General features: G+C 40.4%; 1 protein-coding gene across 1 annotated transcript in view; it reads right to left on the bottom strand.

Annotated features, from left to right (window-relative positions):
- Positions 1 to 25723, bottom strand: part of LOC131158850 (subtilisin-like protease SBT6.1) — a 33324-nt gene that overhangs the window by 1522 nt on the left and 6079 nt on the right. The window contains exons 6-7 of the mRNA XM_058113761.1: positions 1750 to 2013; positions 495 to 1566 (exon numbers count right to left, since the gene is read on the bottom strand). Coding sequence (XP_057969744.1) covers positions 495 to 1566; positions 1750 to 2013 — 1336 coding nt within the window. The remainder of the gene's footprint in view (positions 1 to 494; positions 1567 to 1749; positions 2014 to 25723) is intronic.

Here is a 25723-nt window from a genome sequence, read left to right as displayed (position 1 = left end):
GGCTGAAATATCAACTAAAAAATCTGCCAACATGCGTGCATGGGTGTGTGTGTGTGTGTATGTGTGTGTGTGCGCGCGTGCATGTGTGTGTGCACGCGCGTTTGAGAGAGAGAGAGAAAGAGATTGGTTCCCAAGAACTCCATTCTTTCCACTTAAATCAAGATGGGAGGCTAAAATGTCAAATAAACTATCTGAAAACAGCTCCCGATTTGCAAGACAGGAACACGGCGTTCTAAGTGCAAAGCATTCTTTCACTTTTCTTAAAATTCATCACTTTAACAATCCAACCATCACCCACTAAGTAGATCATATCCACTTATAAAGTTCATATTGTTCAGTGGTAAGTTGGAACTCCTTAAGACGGCGCCTGACCTCTAGAATTAAGAACATCAAAAATGTTACATGCACCCTCACTTCTGTGGTTTAGCATTAACAAGAGGTCTGGACAAAAGAGATAAAAAAGAGCACAAAGAAAAAGCCAAATTTTTGCTCACTTTGATCATGCCAGAAGTCAACATTATGTTCTGAGTAGCCCCACTCTCAGAGCTATCCAGGAAAGGGAAGCTGTGCACATACCCACCTTGTGGAAACTTTACAATATCCGTTCCAGATGCATATCGACTCTGCTCACCATCAATAGAAAAATCACCATTCAGAATCTTATCCCCAAAAGCAATTCCAAATGGTGCCAAAAGATCATTTAAAGCCGGAATATTAGCACCCCCAGTCACTGGGGTCCACCAGCTCCGTGTGTTATCATCAAAAAATCTCATCTTCACCATAGTGTCCACATTGTACCACTCAGCAAACACAGCCAGACCCAATCCAGTATTAATGACATCACCTCTAAGCTTCTCAATCTCTTCTTGGAAGAACTCATCTTCGAGATCCACCAGCATAAGGGTCCCATACTGATGAGCATCAAAGCATGTAAGAGGTGAACCTAGTGTTTCAATATAGTATCCAGCATCTCGTAACATGTTGAACATGATATGGAAATTTGTATGCAGGTGATCACCATGCCAATCAAGAATGTCATTGCGAACATCCAAAGAATCCCTAGGAATATATCCAGGTGGGTACTTGATACTATGAAATTGATCCCACAGAATCCGTTGTGATCGTGGAGGAGTTGGAACCACTTTTAATTTTAAATGAAGCACACAGGTACAAATTCGAATGGCCTTCTCTCCTCGAGCCGGTGGGCTGTATACCTTAACAGTTACGTTTCCTTCAATCTTTCCAGAAAACTGGGAACCTTCTTCCTTAATTTGCATGTGCAAGGCTACATAACCAGTCCAAGGCCAGACAACCTCAGAGTAAGTAAAATGAATACTGAGGAGATTACCTTCCTCATTTAAAGGATGCCATGTTGGCGGACCATCAAGGTAACCAATTACACCCATCCCATTCAAAATGGTAGCATTAAAGATAACAGGCATGGCACCAGCATATAGTGGTTGACGACAGAAAGGCCAGGAATAAGGGCAATCTGTATAATCAAGAACACTGGGGAAGATGCTAGCCCGAGGTTTGTAGCTCTTCAAAATTTCATATGATTCTAATCTGACATACAATTCAAAGATTATAATCAACAATAAAAAATTAAAAATTAAAAAAAAAAAAACAAACAAACAAAGATAATTATAACAAAGAGCACTAGCACAGATGTAACAAGCGCCAAATTCACAAGAATGACAGAATAAAATCTTTGTAAAAGCAAGATGCTTGATAACTATGAAAACTCACAGATCAACCCTTCCTGCACCTTGCTCATACATATTGGGACCAGAAAGCCTTGCAGCCCCCTCAACCAGAGCTTGCTTCATACTCGCTGGATTTAACACATCCTTTCGTTTGTGCTCAGAGATAACACTTACAAGCAGGCATACGACACCAGCAACCACAGGACTTGCAACACTAGTGCCTGATAAACTTTTGCAACCTGTACTGATTTTAGACCCCATGATTTCCCGTCCATATGCCACAACATCAGGCTTCACACGACCATAACTGCAGAGGCAACATATTCATGATTAAAAATTAACACTTGTATTTTTTTTTTTGGGGGGGGGGGGGGGGGAGTTAGAAGTAACACCCAAGAAAATGGGCACACTTGGAAGCCTTGTTGTGATATATACCACAGACAGAGTGGCAAGTCAAATATAGTAAAAGTAATCATTTTTCAGGTTATAAACAAAGCAAACACCATATGCAATGCATAGTTTTCATAACCAACCAAGGACAGAATTTATGTGCCGCCAAAAATGCTCCTTACATGGAAACATCACCAAGAGAACCATACTAGCAAGATAATCCAACAAATTCATAGCATTTTATGTTCATTTGTGTAGACGGAACATTAGGAACCAATTCTTTGATCCTAGTATTTTTTTTTTTTAAAGGCGAAAGGAAAAACCGCACTATGGGCACCAAAGGAGTGCAGTATGATACAAAAATAAAAACAGCTGGAGGGATCAATCCTTTACAATACATAGCTGTAAGCCATCTATCCTCTACAACAATAAGAGATGTTTCCATTTCCTGAAAAGCACCATGATTTCTTACCCTCCAAACCATTCAAAAAAATAGCTAGGGGAATAAATTCTAAAATCTTCTTTTCCTGGCTGTCTTCATGCCCTCCAGGCCAACAATTCTCCCAAACAGAACCCGCTGCCACCCAGTCGATCCCCATAATTGACAAAGCGCCATCCCAAAGGTTTCCAGATTATTTGCAGCAAACAAGAAGATGATGCAGTGTTCCAATCTCAGTTTTTCAAAGAAAATGTCTCTTCACCACTATTATACCTCTCCTCTGCAAGCCATCAAGTGTCTTAAGTCCTTTCCCAAGAGGCTTTTCTAGCAAAAGAGAAGCAATTTTAGTGGGGGTTTATGTCTTCCCAATGGCCTCCTAAAGAAAAGCACTCCATCCTTCATTCCGGTTCCATCTTTAAATGATCTGAAAGAATTTGAAAAACAGCCTTTTTTCGAGTTTTTCCATTTCACTCCATCAGCTGATCCTCCCCCACAGTGTTAAAGAGTTTCCCATGCAATCATTCAAAATACTTAAATATTGTGTTCGGGAACATGAATTTGGGGAAGTGAATTTGAAATTTTGTGAATTTGGATAAGGCGTTATAAATATTGTATTAAAATTTGTTAAAATTCATATAATACCAAATTCACTTTTCCAAATGCGACGCTAAAATAGTACCAGCTCATCAGTGTGGGCACAGCTCCTCAGTGTGGGCCCCTCTCAACAAAGGAAACACTCCAACCCACCACATGCGTGCAGAAGCTTATCAAAGAATCCCTTTTTCTAGCCAACTTGAACAGCTTGGGAAACCAACTCTTCAAAGGAGAATTACCACCCCAGCTGTCATGCCAAAGTAGAATTGTCTCCAACTCCGTCAAAGGAGAAGTCCAAATCTTTACTTAAATTTTTCCACATCCCCCACGTAGACTCCTCTCTTTAGTAATCCACCCTTTTATGTAACATTCAGAACTTCACCATTAAAAACCATCCTCAAAACATCTTCCTTTCCCATTATGAATCTTCAAATTCAATTCCTCAACAAAACCCTACTATGATTAGCTCTTGCTTCAGTCTTCAAATTCCTTCCCACTCACTAATTTTTTGTGGAAAGCTAAGGCTGCCGTTAAGATTAGGCCTTGTGTGTGGACACCATTCTTAATAGAGTTAACACTAACAATCTGTTGCAGACTAGAAAGCTCCACTAAGCTTTGCCTCATGTGTCCATGTAACGTGCTTTGCTAGTGGTGAGACTCATGTTTGTAAGTTTCTTCACCGTGCTAGCACTCAAAGTCTATGGAATAGGCTCTTTGATTTATTTTATGTGCACTGAGTAAATCCTAACTATCTAAAAACTTTTTGGTTGACTGCTTTTAGAAGTCTGATGAGGAAAAAGGAAGCAAAGAGATCATGGTGTTGTGCAGTTTGGGCTATCTTATGGGTGATTTGGCTTGAGAGAAATACTCACATTTTCCATGATCATTATGACTACTGATTCGATGTAGGACAAGTTCCCTTCTTCTGCATCAATATGAGTATTCTTTTCTGAATGTTTTGTGCTTTGTTTACTCAATCTTCAGCAAGATTGAGAATGGCAATGTCAGCTTGATTTATTGTGTCTATTTTGTTTTCTTTGGTTTTTGTGCTTTTTTCCCTGAAGGATTTATTATCTTCTTGCTTATTCTTTCTTCTATAAATAAAATTTTCTTTTTCTATCCAAAAAAAACCAGCTCCGACTCCTAGACCCTTCTTTCGGAGGGCTGTTTCATCACTTCCCACTGCACCATCACAGCATCATCAATGACACTTAAACTTCTCCTCAAAGGCTGCCATGGTGCCACCTAGTAAACATCAACATTGTTGGAAGCTTAAAGTGTTCATCTCCAACACATGTCGGACCCTGGCACCTGCCCTGCACATGTCCGACAAGTGTCAAAATTTTATTTTTTAAATAATTTTTGGACACGGCTGAGACACTTCCCAACACGTCTTGACCATGGTTGTTAAAATCGCAATCTGGAACGTAAAATCATACAATTCCACGATCCAGTTTCACCCCAACAAACTCTTAAGAAAAATTGAACTCAAGTAAAAAATCGTTTGAGAATCATAGAATCAGAATTGCATGTATGATTGTACCAATCCTGCACTGCTGTCTAGATTGGGTTTTTCCCCTTTCTGGGCTTTAATGATAAGGCACAATATGTCTTTTTTCTGACACAAAGGGCCCAAAGTGTTTTAGTTTGGCCCAAAATCTTCAAATCTAGGGCAAAATAGCTCCCAGCAGCTGACTTTTGTTCAACAACCAGACAGCCTTTTGGAGTTTGGTGTTCAAACAGCAGCAACCCTTCATTTGGTGTTCAATTAGCACTCAGCAGCATCCTTTGGTGTTCAATCAGTCCTCTACTCCTGTTCAATCAGCAGCACCCTTCCTTTGATGTTCAATCACCACTAGATCAGCGGCTCTTCAGTGCTCGAGCAGCTCGATAGCTCTTTGGTGTTCAACAAAAGACCAGTTGTCATTCCACTCCTCAGTCCTCTTCTTTCTGTCAAACACTTCAGCCCTCTCAACAACATATTTGCTTTTCGAAATGCTTCAAGAAATAATCATTCAACAGTGAGCTACTGAGCTCTGTTTTTCTTCTTCTTCTTCTTCTTCTTCTTCTTCTAGTCTCAACCAGGTCATATTGTTGGCTTTCTCCTTAACTCTTCAATTCTCCTCCTCCTCCTCCTCATACTTCTTCTCCTCCTTTCTTCTACAGTCTCGACCAGGTTGAATAGTTGAAGACTCGAAGCTACAGTTCTCGACCTGTGACTTTCTTTTCTTCTTCTTCAGTTCTTGACCAAATCAGACATTCAGATTTCAGACCAGGCTCTTTCTTCTTTTTCGCTTTTTCTTATTCTTGTTGTCCTCTCTTCTTCTTCTACCTGGTGAGTGATTGAGTACAGAGGAGTGTTTGCTATTTACACCGAATCAGACATGCAGACCAATCAGCCTAGTGCCTGCTCTCAGCCAGACTAGAGCAGCCATGTACCTCTGCCTCCAAGTCTGAGTCTTTTTTTTTTTTCTTTTTCTTTTTTCTGTTTGTTGGAAATACATTTTCCTGACTTCTAGAACTGCTGAATGCTGATGCATTTATTTTTCCTGGATGCCAGGTTTTTTCTGGTTTCCTGCTGGCTGCTGTTTATTTCTGCTGTAATTTTCTGGAATTTACAGCATGAACATAATGGACAATGCTCATTTCTGCACATTTAGTTATTTCTAGAGGCTGGTATCTGGATGAACACTGCATACTTCTGGAATTAACTGGTACTTGGTACTTGGCAATCATAATTTCTATGTATTTATGTTTTGGCATTGAATATTTTTTAGATTTAAGTAATACTGTTAGTATGTTAATAGATCAAGTATCCATTTACACAGGCATTGTACATACAAATTTTAATATATGTACCTCACCTTCATGAGCTGCAAGGCAAAAGTTTTGGTATTGAATATCTTGGTATTTTTCAATTCAAATATTACTGCCAGTGTGTTCATATATCAAGTATCTGTTACTTAAGGCCATTACACACATAACTTTAATAAATGTGTGTCTCACCTTCTTGAGATGCATGCCTATTGCCTTCCATTGCACCTAGAGCCTTGCGCCCAATTGCACCTGCATCTTGCTCCTTTAACTACTATGACTTTTACAGCATTTTAGAGTTAAGCAAGATGGTCACATGACTGTCTCTGACGACAACAAATTTTATTACTTAGCCACCAGAGCACATATGAAATGGAAAGAAGACATTATGGCTGTCTTACGTCAAAAAGGGTTAAAGCTTGCAACTGCCTTCAAATTTGCAGCATGTCAATTCATTAAGGTTGAGGATGCAATTAAGGTTGTGACTCAGGTGAAAGAGGGCATGCAGCATCATGTTCCTAGAGCTCTACCTCTGTCTAAGAGGCCACTGTGCGTGAAAAACAACTTTGAGCAATCAGGTATGGTTGTTTCGCCAGAATCCTAATTATACGGGTTTCTAAGGTTGAATTCATTACTTCAAGTCAGTCACCGCACCATTCATTGTTGCACTCGTGTCATGGCACTTGCCAGATGAACAAACACTATAATATTGAAGCTGAAACATATGTCATTAGTAATGAAAATGATATTTCTACGGTTCTACCTATTCCACATGTATAGTGCTTCACCATGTGTTGTCTTCCCTTTAAATTGATATTGACTAGTGTTAATGGTTATTTAGTCATTTAATTATTATTGTGTTAGAGTTTTGTTAGTAGTAAGTACAAGTTAGTAAGGGTATTATGGTCATTCCAATTGTACTTGACATATATTATAAATAGAAGGAGAGACCTATCATTGAATTTAGGTCTTCCATTTACCCAATTATTCAACATGGTATCAGAGCATGATTCTGAAACCTAAACCCTAATTGTTACCACCACCATCAAAAAACCGAAGCCTAAAACCCAAAATATGCTGCATTTCTACCATCATAGAAGAATTTCCAGCAACGCTATAGCCCTAGAAAATAGCCAGCAGCAGCCGAATGTCAGACCAGTCGCAGGAAATTTTCTGGGCGACTCTGCCAGTTCAAGAATACCAAATCTACTATAGATTTTGCAAAAAAACAACACCATAGTCACCCACAGACACTGCCAATCTGCGCCCCACTGAAATTCCATCTCCAGGCAGTGTTCCACACACCCTCACGTGCCAGTCAAAGTCTGCCAGGGCCAGCCCCATGTGCCAGGGCATGAAGCTACTTTCAGGCATGTTTTTTACCTGAAATCATCCAGCAGCAATCTAATCCCTCTATTAACATGTTATTGGAGTTTTTTGTGATGTTTTTTGTCCAAAGATATCACCTTTTTTAATTGCTTATGTACCAATGTGCGGCACCCAAGAAATCGTTGTTTGATGCTTCATGAAACTATTTATCAATGGTTATTGAGTTTATTGGGTCTGAAACAGTGGGATTTGCTGTGTTTTTTGATTCAATGTTCCAATTCCTTCCATATACCAAAATATCAAGATGGTGGGCATGTATTCTGCCCAAAGATCCAATTTTTGTTGTGACCATGCACTCGTGGTAATTCGTTAGTTGTTGTTTGGTGTTAGTAACAGTCATTGGTGACTCTCTTGGAGCAGTGGCAGTGCTCATAAGCTGTTTTCTGTGAGGCTGTGGCAGTGTTATATAAGTTTGTTGGTGATTTGTCCATGATAGTTTCGGTGGTTCACCTCTCCATTTTGTTCCAGTGCTGTTTGTTGCTTTCTTGGGGCTGCATCTGAGTTTCTTGGTGCTGTGGCAACCTTGTACTGATTTATTTGTGACTTGTTCATGGTGGGTCACCTTGTTCATGGTTGTTCTGATTGTTCTAGCAAATAATTTTGTGATCATTGGTCTGAGTTTGTGAATGTTGGGGTGGAGTATGCAAATCCCAAAAGTATGGTTCCCTACGGCATACTGTGACTATATCAAAGGTATCAATCATCTCAACAAGCATCTTATCATATTGCATTTTTGCCCACGAAGATAATCCTTCAGTCTGTATGTCATTTGGTATCCTTCCAACTAGTCCTTGAGTTATCGATTCTGCTGCCATTGACCATATGACAGGTGCAACCAACTTATTTTCTAACCCCAGTATCCTAAAAATCTACCTCAAGTTACCCTTGCTGATGGGTCCACTATTGCTGTTAAGGGAATAGGAACAGTAAATCCTATTCCTTCCATCTCTTTTTCTTCTGCTTTATATATTCCTAAATTTCCTTTCAATCTCATGTCAGTTAGTAAGCTTACAAATTCGCTAAATTGTTTTGTCTCATTCTTTCCCAATTCTATGGCTATTTAGGATCTAAAGACGAAAAAGACAATTGGCACAGGACGTGAGGCTTGTGGACTTTACTACTTTGAGTCACCTTCTCCACCCATTGCCCACACAGTCGCAGCTACACCACTTCAAATCCATTGTCACCTTGGTCATTCATCCATGGACAAGTTGAAATAGCTAGTTCCTACACGGAGTTCTGTGTCTAATCTTGACCGAGTCATGTCAATTGGGCAAACATTTTGTTCCCTTTGCTTCCCGGGTCAACAAATGGTTGATTAGTCCTTTCATGCAATCCATTCCGATATTTGGGGTCCTAATAGTGTCACATCAAAGTTCGGTACTTTGTTTCATTTGTTGATAACTACTCAAAGATGACTTGGTTATATCTAATGAAAGATCATTCCGAGTTGTTTGATATCTTTTGTGCCTTATTATTCCCAAATAAAGACTCAATTTGATATACTAGTCAAGATACTTCGTAGTGATCATGCTAAGAAGTACTTCAGTACCCAATTCAGTACTTATATGACTAACTCTGGTATGATCCATCAATCCTCTTGTGCCCACACTCTACAACAAAACAGAGTTGCAAAGCGAAAAAACAAACTTATTCTTGAAGTCACTAGTACCCTATTGTATCAAATGAATGTCCCCAAAATTTTTTTGGAGTGATGCAGCTTGCTCCCTCATCAATAAAAATGTCATCCTTTGTCCTTAGTGGTAGAATTCCATATTTAGTTATATTCCTCCAGCCCCTTTGTTCTCCTTTCCTCCTCTCATATTCATCTATGTATCCTTTGCCTATCAATTAACTTCAGGAATGGAGAAGTTGGATCCTCACGCTATCCAAATGTATTTTTTTGGCCTCTTCCTATACTCAAAAGGGATATTGATGTTATAGTCCTACTTTACATCAACTCTTTGCCTCTTCTGGTGTCACCTTTTTTGAGTCTACACCATACTACTCTAATTCCTTGAGTTTTGTTGACCTTCATGAGTCCCTTCCTCTGTCTTGTCTTCCAAATCCAAACCTTTTATCTATGCCTAATCCTCCTACATCTTCATCCAGTTTGAGTCCTTCTCATTCGCCTAAATCATCGTAATTTGCAGGTATACACACGGTGACTCAAGGAGGAAGTGCCTCCTCTAGCTTCCACTACTGTGCCTCTAGTTCCCTCGCCGGATGATCTTATTTCCCATGATGTTGATCCTCCTATCTTATTTCCCATGATGTTGATCCTCCTATAGCTGATCGAAAAGGTAAACGCACTTGTACTCAACATACGATCTCTAATTTTTTTTGTTATGATTTCGTGTTACCGTCTTATAATTGTTTTGTTAGTACACTATCTTCTGTTGCTCTTCCAAAATATATTTATGAAGCCCTATCCCATTCTAGGGGGACGATGGCAATGGTTGAAGAGATGCGTGCACTGCATGATAATGATACTTGGGATTTGGCATCTCTTCCTCCTGATAAACATGTGGTTGGTTTTCACTTAGTGTACAATGTGAAAGTCAATCCTAATGGTTTTGTGGCTCATTTGAAGGTCCACCTTGTTGCTAAGGGGTATATTCAGGTGTGTGGTTTGGATTATTCAGATACATTCTCTCCGTTGGCTAAACTTGTCTCAGTGTGTTTATTTCATCTCTTTAGTCACCACTTGTCATTGGTCTCTACATCAGTTGGGTGCGAAGAATGCTTTTCTACATGGTGATCTTCATGAAGAGGTATATATGGAGCAATTGCTCAGGGGGAGTTAGGATCAATATGTCGATTTAAAAAATCATTATATGGATTAAAACAATCTCCAAGAACATGGTTTGGTTGTTTTAGTGTTGTAGTACCTAAGTTTGGGCTCAATCAGTGTGCAATAGATCACTCTGTATTTCACCATCATACTCCATCTGGCAGGGTTTTGCTTATTGTGTATGTAGATGACATTGTGATCACTGGTGATGATGATCGAGGCATACAGGACCTAAATTTTTCCTATGGAGTGAGTTTTAGACCAAGGACTTGGGACCATTGAAGTACTTCTTGGGTATAGAAGTATCAAGATCTCGTACGAGAACTGTCTTGTCACAGAGGAAGTATGTTCTTAATCTTAGACGAGACGGGATTATTGGGATCCAAACTTGTTGATACACCCATGGATCCCAATGGTAAGTAAGGGCCAGATATAGGTGATTTGTTGCCCAACCCAGGTCGAATCGAAGACTTGTTAGACAGTTGGATTATCTCACAATAACTTGACCAAATATATCCGTCGCAACAATTGTTGTGAGTTAGTTTCTCGATTCCCCGAGAACAAGTCACAAGGATGCAGTAACTCGCATTATGAGATATCTCAAAGGTGCACTAGGGAGAGGTCTCTTATATCAAGATCGAGGTCACACTCATATTCAAGGATATCCACAACCGTGTATTGTATCTTTGTTGGTGATAATTTGGTGTCTTGGAAAACTAAGAACAAACTATGGTGGCCAAGTGCTGAGTCAAGAGTATAGGGCTATGGCACACACTACATGTGAACTTGTTTGGTTGAAAAATATGTTGAAAGAACTAGGTTTTCCACATTCTCAACCTATGGAGTTGATGTGTGATAATCAAGCTACTATTCATATTGCCTCCAACCCGATCTTCCATGAGCTGACAAAGCACACTGAAGTTGAGTGCCACTTTATTTAGGAAAAACTTGAAGAGAAGCTCATTACAACCATTGATGTGAAATCTAAGTTTCAGCTTTATGATTTGTTCACTAAAGCCTTGGGAGGTGCTCGTGTGAAATTCATTTGTGACAAGCTAGAAGCATATGATATATATCCTCCAAGTTGAGGGGGAGTGTTAATGGTTATTTAGTCATTAGCATTATTATTTTGTGTTAAGACTTTTGTTAGTAATAAGTGTGATACTTCAACTTGAGGGGGAGTGTTAATGGTTATTTAGTCATAGGCATTATTATCATGTGTTAGTTTTGTTAGTAATAAGTGTGAGTTAGTAAGTGTATTATGGCCATTCCCATTGTACTTCACATATATTATAAATAAAGAGAGACCTATCAATGAGTTTAAGTCTTCCATTTTACCCAATTATTCAACAAAATTGGAAGCACACAACATTTTCCGATCTCAAGTCATTGGTTAAAAGAAGTTATGTTCTTTAATTACGGATCTCGATAGCTACATTCATGTAGTTCAAAGAAAGGTGGCTGGGATGTTGTGTGTCCTATCCTACATTTTTGTATGCGTGACACATGCACGATGGCTAGATGGGCAACCATGGAAGAGCACATTTGTCATATCATATAGGTTATTGAAGGAACTATGGTAAAATATGGATTCAATTATAGAATTGCATAGGATGAATAATGAATGTTGCTATGATGTTGTGGTGGATCCAGACAGTAATTAAGGTGGCATTCTTGGGCTAGGGTGTATGATTTTTCATATCATAAATATTTGCTCATGCTAAAGCTATTATCTCTAAAGGGAACAAAAGGCGAGCTTGCTACCACCTCCAGAGTCCTTTTGGGCACTAAGTGAGCACCCCAAGGACGAATTCGGAGCGGGCTCTTGACATCCTCGAGGGGTGTCTTGGGCTTCCATATGGAATTAGGAGCCCCATGGAAAATGAAGCGACATGTCACTCTTGATCTGGAAGTTGGGACATGCATTCGTGTTGGCCCTTGGGTATACTCTTGGACAATGTCATCTTATACCCAATTGGACTATCGAGGGATGTTGATGTTTGTTTTAAATAGTATATGGTGTCCCTTTCCTTAGCTTTGGCTTATCAGTGGTAAGTGGCATATGCTTCTACACTAGGATCATACTGTGAGAATGGAAGTATGATGTGGGAATGAGAGTTACCTTGTGAAATGTGAGTTCAACACTTACCATTTGAGTCACGGTTGTTCAATAACAATCTCAGTTAGGACTGTTAAAATAAATAATATTGTATATTCCGGAATTGAATTACAAAATGTTATCTTTACAGTGATATTTATACTAGTATGTGAAATGAAAAATACAACTGAAATAATAACTAACAAATTAACAACTAAACTAACTAACAGATTAACAACAAAATTAACAATTCTAATACGCCCCCTCAAGATGGAGATGGTGAATAAAGATTTCACATCGCCATCTTGCGGTAAAAAGGTGATGAAAAAATATATAAAAAAAAATTTCATTAATGTGAAGCATGACAACAGCAGAGAAGGCAACGCCAACGAAGATGATCCGTAAGAGACGATGTCGATGCATAGAGCAAGTGAGACGTGCCGACGAAGAAAAAAATTCCTGCAAAGTGAAGACCAAAAATATGGCCAAAAACGAAGGTAAATCCTATAAAGATCAACTGTCTCTAACAAAGAATGACAAAACACGGCATAGCCAGAGCAAGAATGGCTAACCAGCAGATCAGACCCAATACGAGTGAGCCAAAGACGAGACGAAGACGACGACACGGACTATCTGAAGTGTGAAGGTCCTAACCAAAAATCACTGCAACTAAAAACAAATCAAAGAAAACAGATATGCCAAGCCACATTCTAACACGAGTGCCGGAATAAGGACACCGGAGCTGGAGAAGTGGCCGGAAAACCCAAGGTCGCGAGAAGACCCAAGATGAGTGGCGAAGGCAAAGATACTTGAAGGCTCTATGAGTTGGCTTCCTCAACAAGTTAAAAAAAACACTTCTTGAAACAGAGAGAGAGCGGAAAATGCGCACTGGAGACTCTGAACTACTGACACGATGAGTAAACAGAGCTCCAGTTGCAGAAACCTTAGGGAGGTTTAAAGATCCATCCTGTTTAAATTTTTTCTTTTTTCTTTTTTTTCCTGTTTCGCGGAAAAACGGCAGGGATATGCAAGCGAATCGCGAGACTAGAACTTGCTGCTGTTCTTGCTAAATTAGGATATGCTAAGAAGGAAGCTAGTGGTCAAGATCAATCTCGTGGTGCTGCACAAGATAAAAATGCAGAGAATCCTAATGGAGGAGCAAAGAAGAAGGAGAATGGCCCTAGGGAGAGCAAAATTTCCAAAAAGAAGAAAAAGAAGGATAAATCTTTGAAAGAGACTGGAACAATCAACAAAGCCCAGTGAGCAGTGCTCAGAGAGGCAAGGCCACTAGAGGATCGGACGAGGCAAAGAAAGATCTCGATCTGCATTGTGAGCCGAGACGAGCTCGCAAGGGGTACGATTCCGATCTGACTCGCAAGTAACGCCGAAATGGAGTGACGAGCCGGTCACCATAAAGTCCGCAGTTCTTGGTGATTGCAACATATTTGAACACGAGGGGGCTAACCGGTAGTGGTGGTGGCTATGAGAACTCCGTCGAAACTCCGAACAGCAATGACCGAAGGAAATGAAGACAAGGATGAGCTGAAGAGTGTCATCAGAAACGAAAAAGATCTGAGCAGAGCAGATGCAAAGATCGATCGCGGTGAGTCTCTTAAGGTGCTCCTTAAGAAGCCGCTTGGAATCATACTCTCTGATCTTCTTCCGCGCCATCTGAATAGCGCCGAGATCAATCGACAGAAGGCTTTGCAACGGCGATGGCCGAAGGAGGGATTAATAGAGCAGAGATCTTTGAGGAGGAGGAAGAGGAGTGATCTCAGACTGGGGACAATTCGAGCGGAGAATCCATGCGAGAAATGATCGCACCTCACTAGAAGAATGAGACCGCTACCGATCGCTGGTGAGGGCGAGTTCATCAAAGGGGAGATCTCAACGAGGGAGAATCAGAGGAGAGCGTGAGCAGGGAGAAGAATTTTTTGATACCATGTTAAAATAAAAAATATTGTATATTCCGGAATTGAATTACAAAATGTTATCTTTACAATGATATTTATACTAGTATAAGAAATGAAAAATACAACTGAAATAATAACTAACAAATTAACAACTAAACTAACTAACTGATTAACAACAAAATTAACAATTATAACAAGGACAAAGGCTCTTATGCCATGAGACTTGATCAATAAATTGGACACAGGAGTATTTCCATACATAAGAATGAGTAGGGCGGTAGGACAATACTTAGTGTAGTCTTGTCGCCACAAGTGTGCGACTCCATCCCATCTAAGGCAAATTAAGGCAAGGATGAGGACTTGGAAATCTACCGCACCATGACAATTGGTATCAAAGTGATTCTCTTCTTTAAGAGCTGAAACAAGATCTAATAATGTGGGCATCAACTCTCTTGTGGGAATTGGGAAGGATTAATCTACCCTCAAGTGAGTATTGGTCACTCTCTCTCCTCTTGTTGAGTGGCTCGTTATGCGGATTGGTGAGGTTGGCCTTAGTAGACTATCTTGTGAAAATCAGAATGCTTGATTGAACCCTATATTAATTACCATGGATGCAGGGAAAGGGTTTGTTTTGTGGGAACTAAGATGATTGAGAATACTATGTGCCCTTGAGGCAAGTATTGAGGCCAAACTATAGGATTTCTTCTATTTTGGTTGGTATTTGAGTTCAAATGATGATTCGCAAAGATTTCTATGGTGTCCTAGGCCCATAGACAAAGTTGATATTCTTAGATCTATGGAAATGGATGTTTGTGATAGTTTTGACAAAGGTTTTTTTCATTGAACATAGAATGTTTGAATTCCATAAAGAGGGAGGCGATAGTCTTGGATTTATGGTAAAGTAAAGAGTTGTGATAGCCTTGGTGCAGTTAATCCCAAAGCAACATAAGTGTGACTCTATGCCAACATAAGCCCACAGCAAAGACTAAAAGTAGATAGGTGTAGACATGAAGGAAACCGTGAATGTTGCTCAGAGGACTTTGTTGGAACACTAAGAGGTCCTTGAGATTTGAGTTTCCATGGGGACATTGTTGGTGACCAAAACTTGTGGGATTGAACCGCAAACCATTCATCTACAAGCCTTTATATTTACCCTACCCTACCAGAGACATGGGATTTGGTAGCTGGCAAGCATTAAAGCAATGTTTGCCAGAGGGCACATGCATCATGTTGGCCAAAAGGGCCTTTGTGATCTTGTGCAAGTAGCATCTTTTTGTGCAAGAACTTGGCTAAAGAATGGGCCTTTCAAAGTTGTCAAGAGAACCTAGTTGGAGATTAGGGAAGCTAGAGGATAGTGGGATTAGGAAGTCAACCACAATGGATTGTGGTTGGTCATTGTGGTTAGGAGATTGTAAGAAGGCAACCGAGATTCAAATCTTTAGAAACTACTTGAGTTCAAGGCTTGAATCTCAAAGGACAAACAAGGTTTGAATTAGTAGTGAATGTTAGTGCTTGAGGTGTGAATTGAACAAAAGAGCCTTGGGGATTCAAAGCTAGAATTTGAGCAAGGATTTGGTGGATATGGAGATTGAATGATTGAATCTCATGATTCATAAGAGCATCGGGTGTGCTTCGATAAATTTGGGGACATGGACCCCAAGATTTATAAGATCGGTTATATCTCGAAAGACTTCAGGAAGTGGATTTACCTTTGGAATACTGGGGGAAATGAGCTTAGTCATTGTACATGGTAGGGAGCCCTACCAACCATGAATTAGAATGTAGAAAAATAAAAAAGGAAGCTTTCCGTATAAAGATCTTTTAGGAAGAGGAGATTCCAAATGACATCTTCATAGTTAAAGAGAATTGGTAGTAACTCCCAAGTAATGGTATCAAATAAGGGTCTTAGAGGTAGATATTGAGAAAGGAGTCACAACAAGAATGGAATTCCGGGAATGAAGTTTCTTTGGGTCAAAATTGGTATAAGTCTCAATTTCAAGATTTGAGATTGAATTTGGGAAGGAGTTTGCCTTAATGAGACAGAGGATTGTTCTTCTGCTCACTTTGTGAGGCAATTTTGTGTTTCTGAGCAACAAGGACGAAATATGAATCCATCTCAAAGATTAGAGAGATAGAGTTTTGTGGTGACTGTTTTCTATCATCCAAACGTGTTGTATTAAGGATTGTTGTCGGCAGATAAGTGAGTGGATTGTTCTTTGGTTGTTGCAACTTCATTGAGGAATTAGAAATCAAAATGGGGTTATTACAGAACCAAGTGTAAGTTTGGGTCTCATTTTGGAGATGACTTTGTGTTCAAGAATGCATGTTCTGCAAGGAACTTCCAGCCATAATGGGTTCAAGTCTACCATAGAAATGGAGACCAGCCAATGTGTTGTGGATAGATTGGTTGGAAAACTCAATCATTCCAAGGGTTCCTAGTTGGCGTTTTGGAAGTTAGACAAATTAGCATTTTAACCAACAAGGACGTAGATAAAATTGTGTATGGGGAGATGTCATGTCCTACATTTTTATATCTGTGACACATGCAAGAGAGCCTCCGGCCCGTTTGAGGCAAGTCACGCGTCGCCGGAGATCATACACCTAGGAGGTGTCACTACCATCGAAATACATAGCAGCAATTGCATCCCAAACCATTTTGGCTGTCAAAAATCGAATGAAGTTACTAATAAGGGAGGAGTCCATGGAATTAATCAACCAACCTTTAACAATAGCGTTGTCTGTGCGCCATCGTCTAAAGGTAGAGTCCGTCGGAGGAGGTTGAGGGAGATCGCCGTTTATATACCCCAGTTTGTATTTGCCTAAGAATCTGAGATATACATCTCGACAACCTAGGACCAAAGCGCATAGTTGGTGCCATCCAACTTGATATCAATCGTCGCAGTAGTAGTATCGATGGTTTGAGTCGGGACTAAAGCTTTGCTCAAAACTTCGGTCATTTTTGTTGTCAATTCGGCTAGGATAAAGGAAGATGAAGATTCATCAATATGGTAGTCTGTATCAGCCATGGAGGGAGGGGGTGCGTTGTTGAAAAAATGTGGGTCAGGGAGCAGGAAAAAAACAAAAAACAAGAGGGGTATAAATCTAACTTTGTGGATGGGGTGTTTTTCCTTTTCTTTTCTTTTTTCTTTTTTTCTTTTTTAGAATTGAATAATTGAGGCTATAAGTGAGCACCATCTCCATTGCTTAATTCCTCGCTCCCACTTCTCAAAAAATTAAATAATAATAATAATTCTGCTGCCCAATTCAAAATGCTGGTGAACGGCACGTGCTCTGGCCTTCTGAAGGTAGCCTATGCCCCTAAGCTGCAATTGCAGTTTGATTGGTTTTGAAAACTCTCTCTGCCTTCAAGTCTACGAGTTTGATTTTCAAAGAGAACATAGTTCTAGAGAGATTTCAACGGCATATTGGTTCAGTGCAAGGATGATCGCAGCTAACAGACGTGAAGTTGATCGTGAATGATCGCAACTAGTTCGATGAGGATGATTGTAGCTGGGGAAAGCGTCATCGTCGCCGTCGGCAGAGTACTCACTGCTACTGCAACTGACGAAAATGATTGCAGGATGTCTTTGCCGATGAGGTGAGCCTTGGCCTTATCGTCGAGCAAGTTGGTAATGAATGGGTGTCTGGGCATGTCACTATCGTCGTCTTCTGGGCGAGAGATGCTCGTAAAAAATTTTAATCAGCAGAGATCCTACGACCTTGCTCTGATACCATGACAAAATATAGGAAAAAATTCAATATATTTTAATCTGCTTTGTACACGAGTGAATGGGTAAATCTTTCCTACAATTAATCCGTAAATCAAGCCTTAATCGACGGGTGTCCTTATAATTGAGGCTTGACTTTCCCTCCTATAATCACACCAATCAGGATACCTGTGTAGCTTGAAGCATGTCTCACGGGTATGCTTTGTATTCCCACAGTGAGAACACTTAGCTCCATTGGGGGTGACTTGGGATTCGGAACCGGATTTGCCACCATGCAGAGAGAGAGACCTGAAGGATGCTGGAGGATGCAAGCCATGTTTGAAGCTTTTGGACACCAGAACCGCTCCTAGTGTATCATCGGGACTCCTAGTCATCACTGATTCACTGCTTGACGAAGAGCTTCTACAACTCACTTGGCAAGTTGGGCATTAGAGATATATATGCACCAACTTAAGGGGGAGTGTTGGCGTGATCGTAAGAGGGAAAGTCAAGCCTCAATTATGGCGTGATTATAGGAGGGAAAGTCAAGCCTCAATTATAGGGACAGCCGTCGATTAAGGCTTGATTTACAAATTAATTGTAGGAAAGATTATCGGTTATATATACCCATTCACTCTTGGACAAAGCAGATTGAAAAAATATACGGAATTTTTTCCTATATTTTGTCATGGTATCAGAGTAAGGTCGTAGGACCTCTGCTAATTACAATTTTTTACAGGCATCTCTCGCCCAGACTACGACGGCGGCGACACGCCCAGGCACCCATTCTTTCCCACTCAACGACAAGGCCAAGGCTCACCTCAATGGCAAAGACGTCCCGTAATCATTTTCCTTCAGCAGCAGCAGCAGCAGTGAGTACTCTGCCGATAGCAACGACGACTCTTTCCCCAGCTGCAATCATCCTCATTGAACCAGCTGCGATCATCCTCGCACTAAACCAATAAGCCACCAAAATCCCTTTGGAACTACGTTCTCTTCGAAAATCAAACTCGCAGACTAGAAGGCAAAGATAGTTTTCAAAATCATTCCAGCTGCAATTGCAGCTTAGGGTCGTAGGCTACCTTCAGAAGACCAGAGCACATGCCGTTCACCAAAATCTTTGAATTAGGCAGCAGAATTTTTTTTTTTAATTCTATGAGAAGTGGGAGTGAGGAACTAAGAAATGCAGATGGTGCCCACTTATAGCCTCAATCATTTAATTCTAAAAAAAAGAAAAAAGGAAAAGCACTCCTTCCACAAAGCTAGATTTATACCCCTCTTGTTTTTTTTTTTTTTCCTACTCCCTGACCCACATTTTTTCAACAACGCACCCCCTCCCTCCATGGCTGATACAGACTACCATATTGATGAATCTCCATCTTCCTTTACCCTAACCGAATTGACAACAAAAATGACCGAAGTTTTGAGCAAAGCTTTAGTCCCGACTCAAACCATCGATACTACTACTGCGACGATTGGTATCAAGTTGGATGGCACCAACTATGCGCTTTGGTCCTAAGTTGTCGAGATGTATATCTCAGATTCTTAGGCAAATACAAACTGGAGTATATAAACGGCGATCTCCCTCAACCTCCTCCGACGGACTCTACCTTTAGACGATGGCGCACAAACAACGCTATTGTTAAAGGTTGGTTGATTAATTCCATGGATTCCTCCCTTATTAGCAACTTCATTCGATTTCCGACAGCCAAAATGGTCTGGGATGCAATTGCTGCTACATATTTCGATGGTAGTGACACCTCCCAGGTGTACGATCTCTGGCGACGCGTGACTCGCCTCAAACGAGCTGGAGGCTCTCTTGAAAAATTCTACAATGATCTCCAAGGCCTCTGGCGTGAAATAGACTTTCGTCGACCAAACCCGATGGAATGCCCAACTGATGTTCAACACTACAATACTCTAGTTCAAGAAGATCGAGTATATGTGTTCTTGGATCGTCTCGATGACCGCCTAGACCATATTCGAAGTGATTTCCTGCAAATAAAACCGTTCCCAACAGTGGAGCGAGCTTAAGCACACGTCCGTAGGGAAGCTCTTCGTCAAGCAGTGATGACTGGTAGTCCCGATAATACACCAGGAGCGGTTTTGGCGTCCAAAAGCTTCAAACATGGCTTGCATCCTCCAACACCCTCCAGGTCTCTCTCTTTGCATGATGGCAAATCCGATTCCAAATCCCGGGCCACCCTCAATGGAGCTAAGTGCTCTCACTGTGGGAATACAAAGCAAACCTATGAGACATGCTTCAAGCTACACGAGTATCCTGATTGGTGGCACGACCTCCAGGCTCGGAAGCGTCATGATGCAATTGGGAATGATGAAGGCACGGGCAAAGTTGCGTTACTATAGCTGAACCACATCTTTCTCTCATTCCAGTCGATAAATCAAACTCTAACCCAGGTAATGCTCTCCTCGGTTCTACTAAAGAAGCTAATTGCAGTACTTGGATACTTGATTCCAGAGCAACAGACCATATGGCATTTGATGCAAATGATTTGTCACAGCTCTCCCTTCCTTGGCGAACTAGCATCGCCAATGCTAATGGACTTATCTCTTCGATAAACAAGGCTAGAATTGTAATGTTGTCACCGGCCCTATCACTATCTAATACTTTACTCGTGTCTTCTCTTTCTCACAAGTTACTATCTGTGACTACGAGTCAAGTTACTAAAGACTTGAATTGTGTTGTATCATTTATCCTACATTATTGACTTATCCAGGATATTCTCACCAAGGAAATCACTGGGCGTGGTACTAAGAGGGGGGGCTCTATTACATAATAAATTTCAGCGTAGGCTGAACACATCATGTGCACCGCTCAAGTAACCTCAGAGTAGAACTGAGTTGGCTCTGGCACTGTCAGTTAGGCCATCCTTCGTTTGGTTATCTACAGCATGTATTTCCTGATCTATTTTCGGATTTGTCAATTTTTGACTTTAAATGTGAGGCTTGCATTTTAACTAAAATTCATCGAGTTACGTATCCGTTAAATATGAATAAGAATGGCATTCCTTTTGCTTTGATTCACTCTGATGTATGAGGTCCTTCCCCGAAATCTACTATGTCTGTTTTCCACTGATTTATGATATTCGTTGATGATTGCACTCGAATGACGAAGTCCTTCATGCATTTCAATCCTTTCATTAAATGATTCAAAATCAGTTCTGCGCTACGATTCGAATCCTTCGTTCTGATAATGGTAGAGAATATGTTAATCAATCGTTCAGTGAATATTTCCAACACCATGGCCTGATTCATGAGACCTCAAGCCCCTAGACCCCTCAGCAAAATGGTATTGCGGAACGCAAAAATCACCACATCCTTGAAACTGCTCAAGCTCTTTTACATGGAGCTCGTGTGCATAACTACCACCGGGATGTTGCTATTGCCACAGCCGTCTATCTTATTAACTGTATGCCCTCCAAAGTCCTTGGGTTTAAAACTCCGCTACAGGCCTTGTCAACCTAGGTTTCATTGCCCACAATGTTAATACTTCCACCTCAGATCTTTGGCTGTGTTGCGTTTGTTCACCCTCACAAGAACCAACGCACAAAACTTGATCCTTGTGCCATTTGATGTCTCTTTTTGGGATACACTATACATCAAAAAAGGTACCGCTGCTACGATCCAACTACTCGGCGCACCTATGTGACTATGGATGCCATGTTCCTTGAATCTGACACTTTCTATTCTCCTGCTGCATCCAATTCTTCTTCAGGGGGAGACACGAGAAGAAGAGCTGAATTGGCTAACATTCGATTGGTTCAAGGACACTGATATGGCGCTTAATGCCCCTCAATCGATCATTGAGGAGCCTAATCTAGAGCCCACATCTCCGAAAGCTGAAGTAGCAATATCCCCCCACTCCTCAGTATCCAACGACCTATCTCCTGAGAATATCATCGAGGTAAGCTCTCTTGTCACACCTCAAATGTCTACTGAGGAGGATACTCCTGTTGGCTACAAATTACCTTTCAGGCACAATCAGAGCAAACCACTGAACAGATATTCTCCGTAAGTGGAGGAACAAAGATCGAAATATCTGATTGCCAATTATGTCTCTACAAAGGAGCTATCTGAACCCCTCAATAACTTTGTGAATAAACTCTCCTCATACCATATTCCCACAAGTGTTGATGAGGCTCTTAAAGATCCTAGTTGGGTTCAAGCTATGAAGGAAGAAATGGAGGCATTACTGAAAAATGAGACGTGGATTCTTGTTCCCCTACCTAAAGGAAAAAAAAAAAAGTGGGGTGTAAATGGGTATTCTCCATCAAGTAAAAATTCGATGGATCAGTTGAACGGTTCAAAGCAAGACTAGTAGCGAAGGGCTATACGTAGACATATGCCATAGACTATCAAGAGACATTCTCACTGGTGGCAAAGTTGAGTACTGTCAGGGTTTTGCTATCTCTTGCAGCAAACTTTGAGTGGCCATTGCACCAGTTTGATGTTAAAAACACCTTTCCCCATGGAGATCTTGAAGAAGAAATATACATGGATGTTCCTCTAGGATATATGGCAAACTCTGAAACTAAAATTGCGCGCAAGCTATAGCGAACTTTGTATGGCTTGAAGCAATCTCCTAAAGCATGATTTGGGCGATTGAGCGTGGCAATGAAGAATTATGGTTTTCAACAAAGCAATTCAGATCATACACTATTCTTAAAACATCAACAGGGTAAGATAACAGCTTTGATAATCTATGTAGACGATATGATCATTACAGGGGATGATCTGGAAGAAATAGCAAGACTTCAAGAGCAATTGGCGGCAGAATTTGAGATGAAAAATCTAGGAGGACTCAAGTATTTTTTGGGAATTGAAGTTGCTAGGTCTGAGTAAGGCATATTCCTTTCCCAACAAAAATATATCCTAGATTTATTATCAGAAGTTGGATTACTGGATTTTAAGCCTGTAAATACACCAATAATCCAAAACCACGAGCTTGGAGAATACCCAGATCAAGTGCCAACAGACAAAGTAAGGTACTAGAGATTGGTTGGGAAACTTATTTATCTCTCCCACACACAACTTGACATCGCCTATGCAGTGGGTGTAGTAAGCCAATTCATGCATTGTCCAAGTGAAGATCATATGAATGCGTTGATTCAGATTCTCTGATACCTAAAGTCCTCCCCTAAAAAAGGACTTATGTTCTCAAGAAACAACCACTTAAGAGTGAAAGGTTATACAGATGTTGACTGGGCATGGAATATTTCAGATAGAAAATCCACCTCAGGCTATTTCCCTTTTGTTGGGGGGAACCTAGTTACATGGAAAAGTAAGAAGCAAAAGGTGGTAGCATTATCGAGTGCCAAAGCTGAGTCTCGTGGAATGGCTAAAGGTCTGTGTGAGCTTCTCTGGCTATGAAAACTATTAACCAAAATTGACTTTGCCCCAAGCTACGAGATGGAGTAATTCTATGATAACAAGGTTGCTATTGACATTTCTTATAATCCAGTCCAGCATAAAAGAACCAAACATGTAGAAGTAGATCGACACTTCATCAAACAAAGTCTTGAGGCCAAGACAATTCGATTTCCATCCGTTAAGTCCAAAGACCAGTTGGCAGATATATTTACAAAAGTTGTATGCAGCAAGAGCTTCTACAACTCACTTGACAAGTTGGGCATTAGAGATATATATGCACCAACTTGAGAGAGAGTGTTGGCGTGATTGTAGGAGGGAAGGTCAAGCCTCAATTATGGGGATAGTCATTGATTAAGGCTTGATTTACGGATTAAAGATTATCGGTTATATATACCCATTCACTCTTGTACAAAGCAGATTGAAAAAATATACTAAATTTTTTCCTATATTTTGTCAACATGGATTTGATTATGTGGTGTCATGGGACAAATTGTGAATGTTGCTATAATCTTGTGGTGCATATGAATTGTTATTAAGGTGGCATTCTCAAGCTAGGATATATGCTTCTTCAAACCGTGGGTAGTCACTCATGCTAAAGCAAGAATGTGACAAAAAGTTACTTCTTCTATGGGGAGTGAGCGCACAAAGACTACTTGGGAGCAAGCACTTAAACTCCTCGAGGAGTCTTGGGCTTCTTTGTGGGATTGAGAGCCCCAATGACGAACAAGGTTGAGGTTGTGCATCACTCTTAATCCAGAAGTTGGGACGTGCACCTGTGTTGGCCCTTCGATATACACTTAGGTGAAATCGTCTTATATCCTAGATTATCATGTTGATCTTTTGCATGTCTATCTCAAGTAGCATATGACGTCACTTCGCTTAGCTCCAATTTGTCGATGGTAAGCAGCAATTACACGAGGATCGTGTTGTGGGGATGGGAGTTACCTCAATGCTAATGTAATGTGAGTTTAACACCCCATTCAAGTCATGGATCCATAGTGACAATACGGAAGAGGGGTTGCCATGCCATGAGACTTGACCACTCAAATGGAGACAGGAGGATTTCCATGTATGAGGATGAGTATGGTTCAACAGGATTTGGCGGTCTTGTTCTCCCAAGCACGTGACTCCATCAATCTAAGACAGATTAAGGCAATGTGGTTCATTGTGGCCTTGGTGCTACCTCATGGCATTGCACTTGAAGATTGAGTAACCCGTCCTCACCCTTACAAAATCACTTAGGTCATTAATAACAATCTGAAGGTCAACCATCATTCCTTTGCTCACCTTGAAGATAGGGTTCTTGGTGCAAATAGTGCAGTGTGACAATCTCTCTCTCCCTCTCTCTCAAGATTTTTCACATTCTTTTAGAGTGCCTATCGTAGTAAAATAGACACATCTCTTATAGTGCTTAAGAAATTCCTTTTTTTTCTCCCTCCATCAACGAGAAGAAATACAAATTAATGTCATCTCAAGATCTTCCATGGCGAAGTTGAAACCCACCATCGGTGCTTTCCTTGTGAAGCATATTAGCTCTTATTCTAGCAACAATTTTCCTTGTCCCGTTCCCAACTCCACAAGGTCTAGTTTTTCTCAATGAGCGAGAAAAGATGACCAAAACTTGGTTAGAAAGGTTGCCTATTTGCAGGCCCCATCCTAAGGGCAAGAAATACAATCTAGTTCACTTCAAGAATTAGATGCTTAATTATTTTATCTTTTGGTACTAATTATCTTATATTCTAGAACTAATTTTTTTATAGCATTGAACTAATTATTTTATCTTTGGTATTAATTTTAATTAGTCTTAGGGATTTCAGTGTCAGGGTCTAGTCATACTTATCATGTTTTATATTTTCTATAAATTTTTGTAACATGCTAGGGTTTGGTAGACGTAGGATCAATGAATATGACTTGAGTGTGTTTTTTTTCCCTATACTTCTCTTTCCATCTTCCCTTTGTCTTACTTCCCTCATCAATCCCCATCATCCAAACTCCTAGCCACCAAATCCATAGGGAAGAAAGACATGAAATAGATAAGAAAGTTCTTTTTCCACTTCCCTCCCTCAATTAGAAAGAAAGCTTCTTTTTTATTCTTTTGTATTTTAAATCTTGGATCCATCTATTCTAAATGAAAATCCCTTTTGTCCGTTAATTTGAACCCTAGAGGAGGCCCAAAAAATCCTAAAATGTCCTCCTACATTCCTCACCCTAACACTCCATTTCGTTCGAGAGAAATGAAGAGAAAAAGAAACTTCTAAGTTCTAAAGGAGACGAGAAGAGAAAATAGTTTATCTCCACTCTTAAAAATAGGAGAAGACCTAACAAAATAATACAAAAGTTCACTATACAACGACAACAACAAGTTTTAGGTTTCACAAGGTGGGGGTCGGCTATACAAATCCTTTTTCGCCAATTCACTTGATCAAGGGCATTTTCCCAACTAATGAAGAGCTATTCGATCCTTTCTCACTATCTCATTCCACTTTAT

The sequence above is a fragment of the Malania oleifera genome, chromosome 6 (assembly GCF_029873635.1).
Source record: "Malania oleifera isolate guangnan ecotype guangnan chromosome 6, ASM2987363v1, whole genome shotgun sequence".
Taxonomy (NCBI): domain Eukaryota; kingdom Viridiplantae; phylum Streptophyta; class Magnoliopsida; order Santalales; family Ximeniaceae; genus Malania; species Malania oleifera.
Note: the sequence above shows the minus strand (reverse complement) of the source record. Positions and strands in the feature narration are given on the sequence as shown.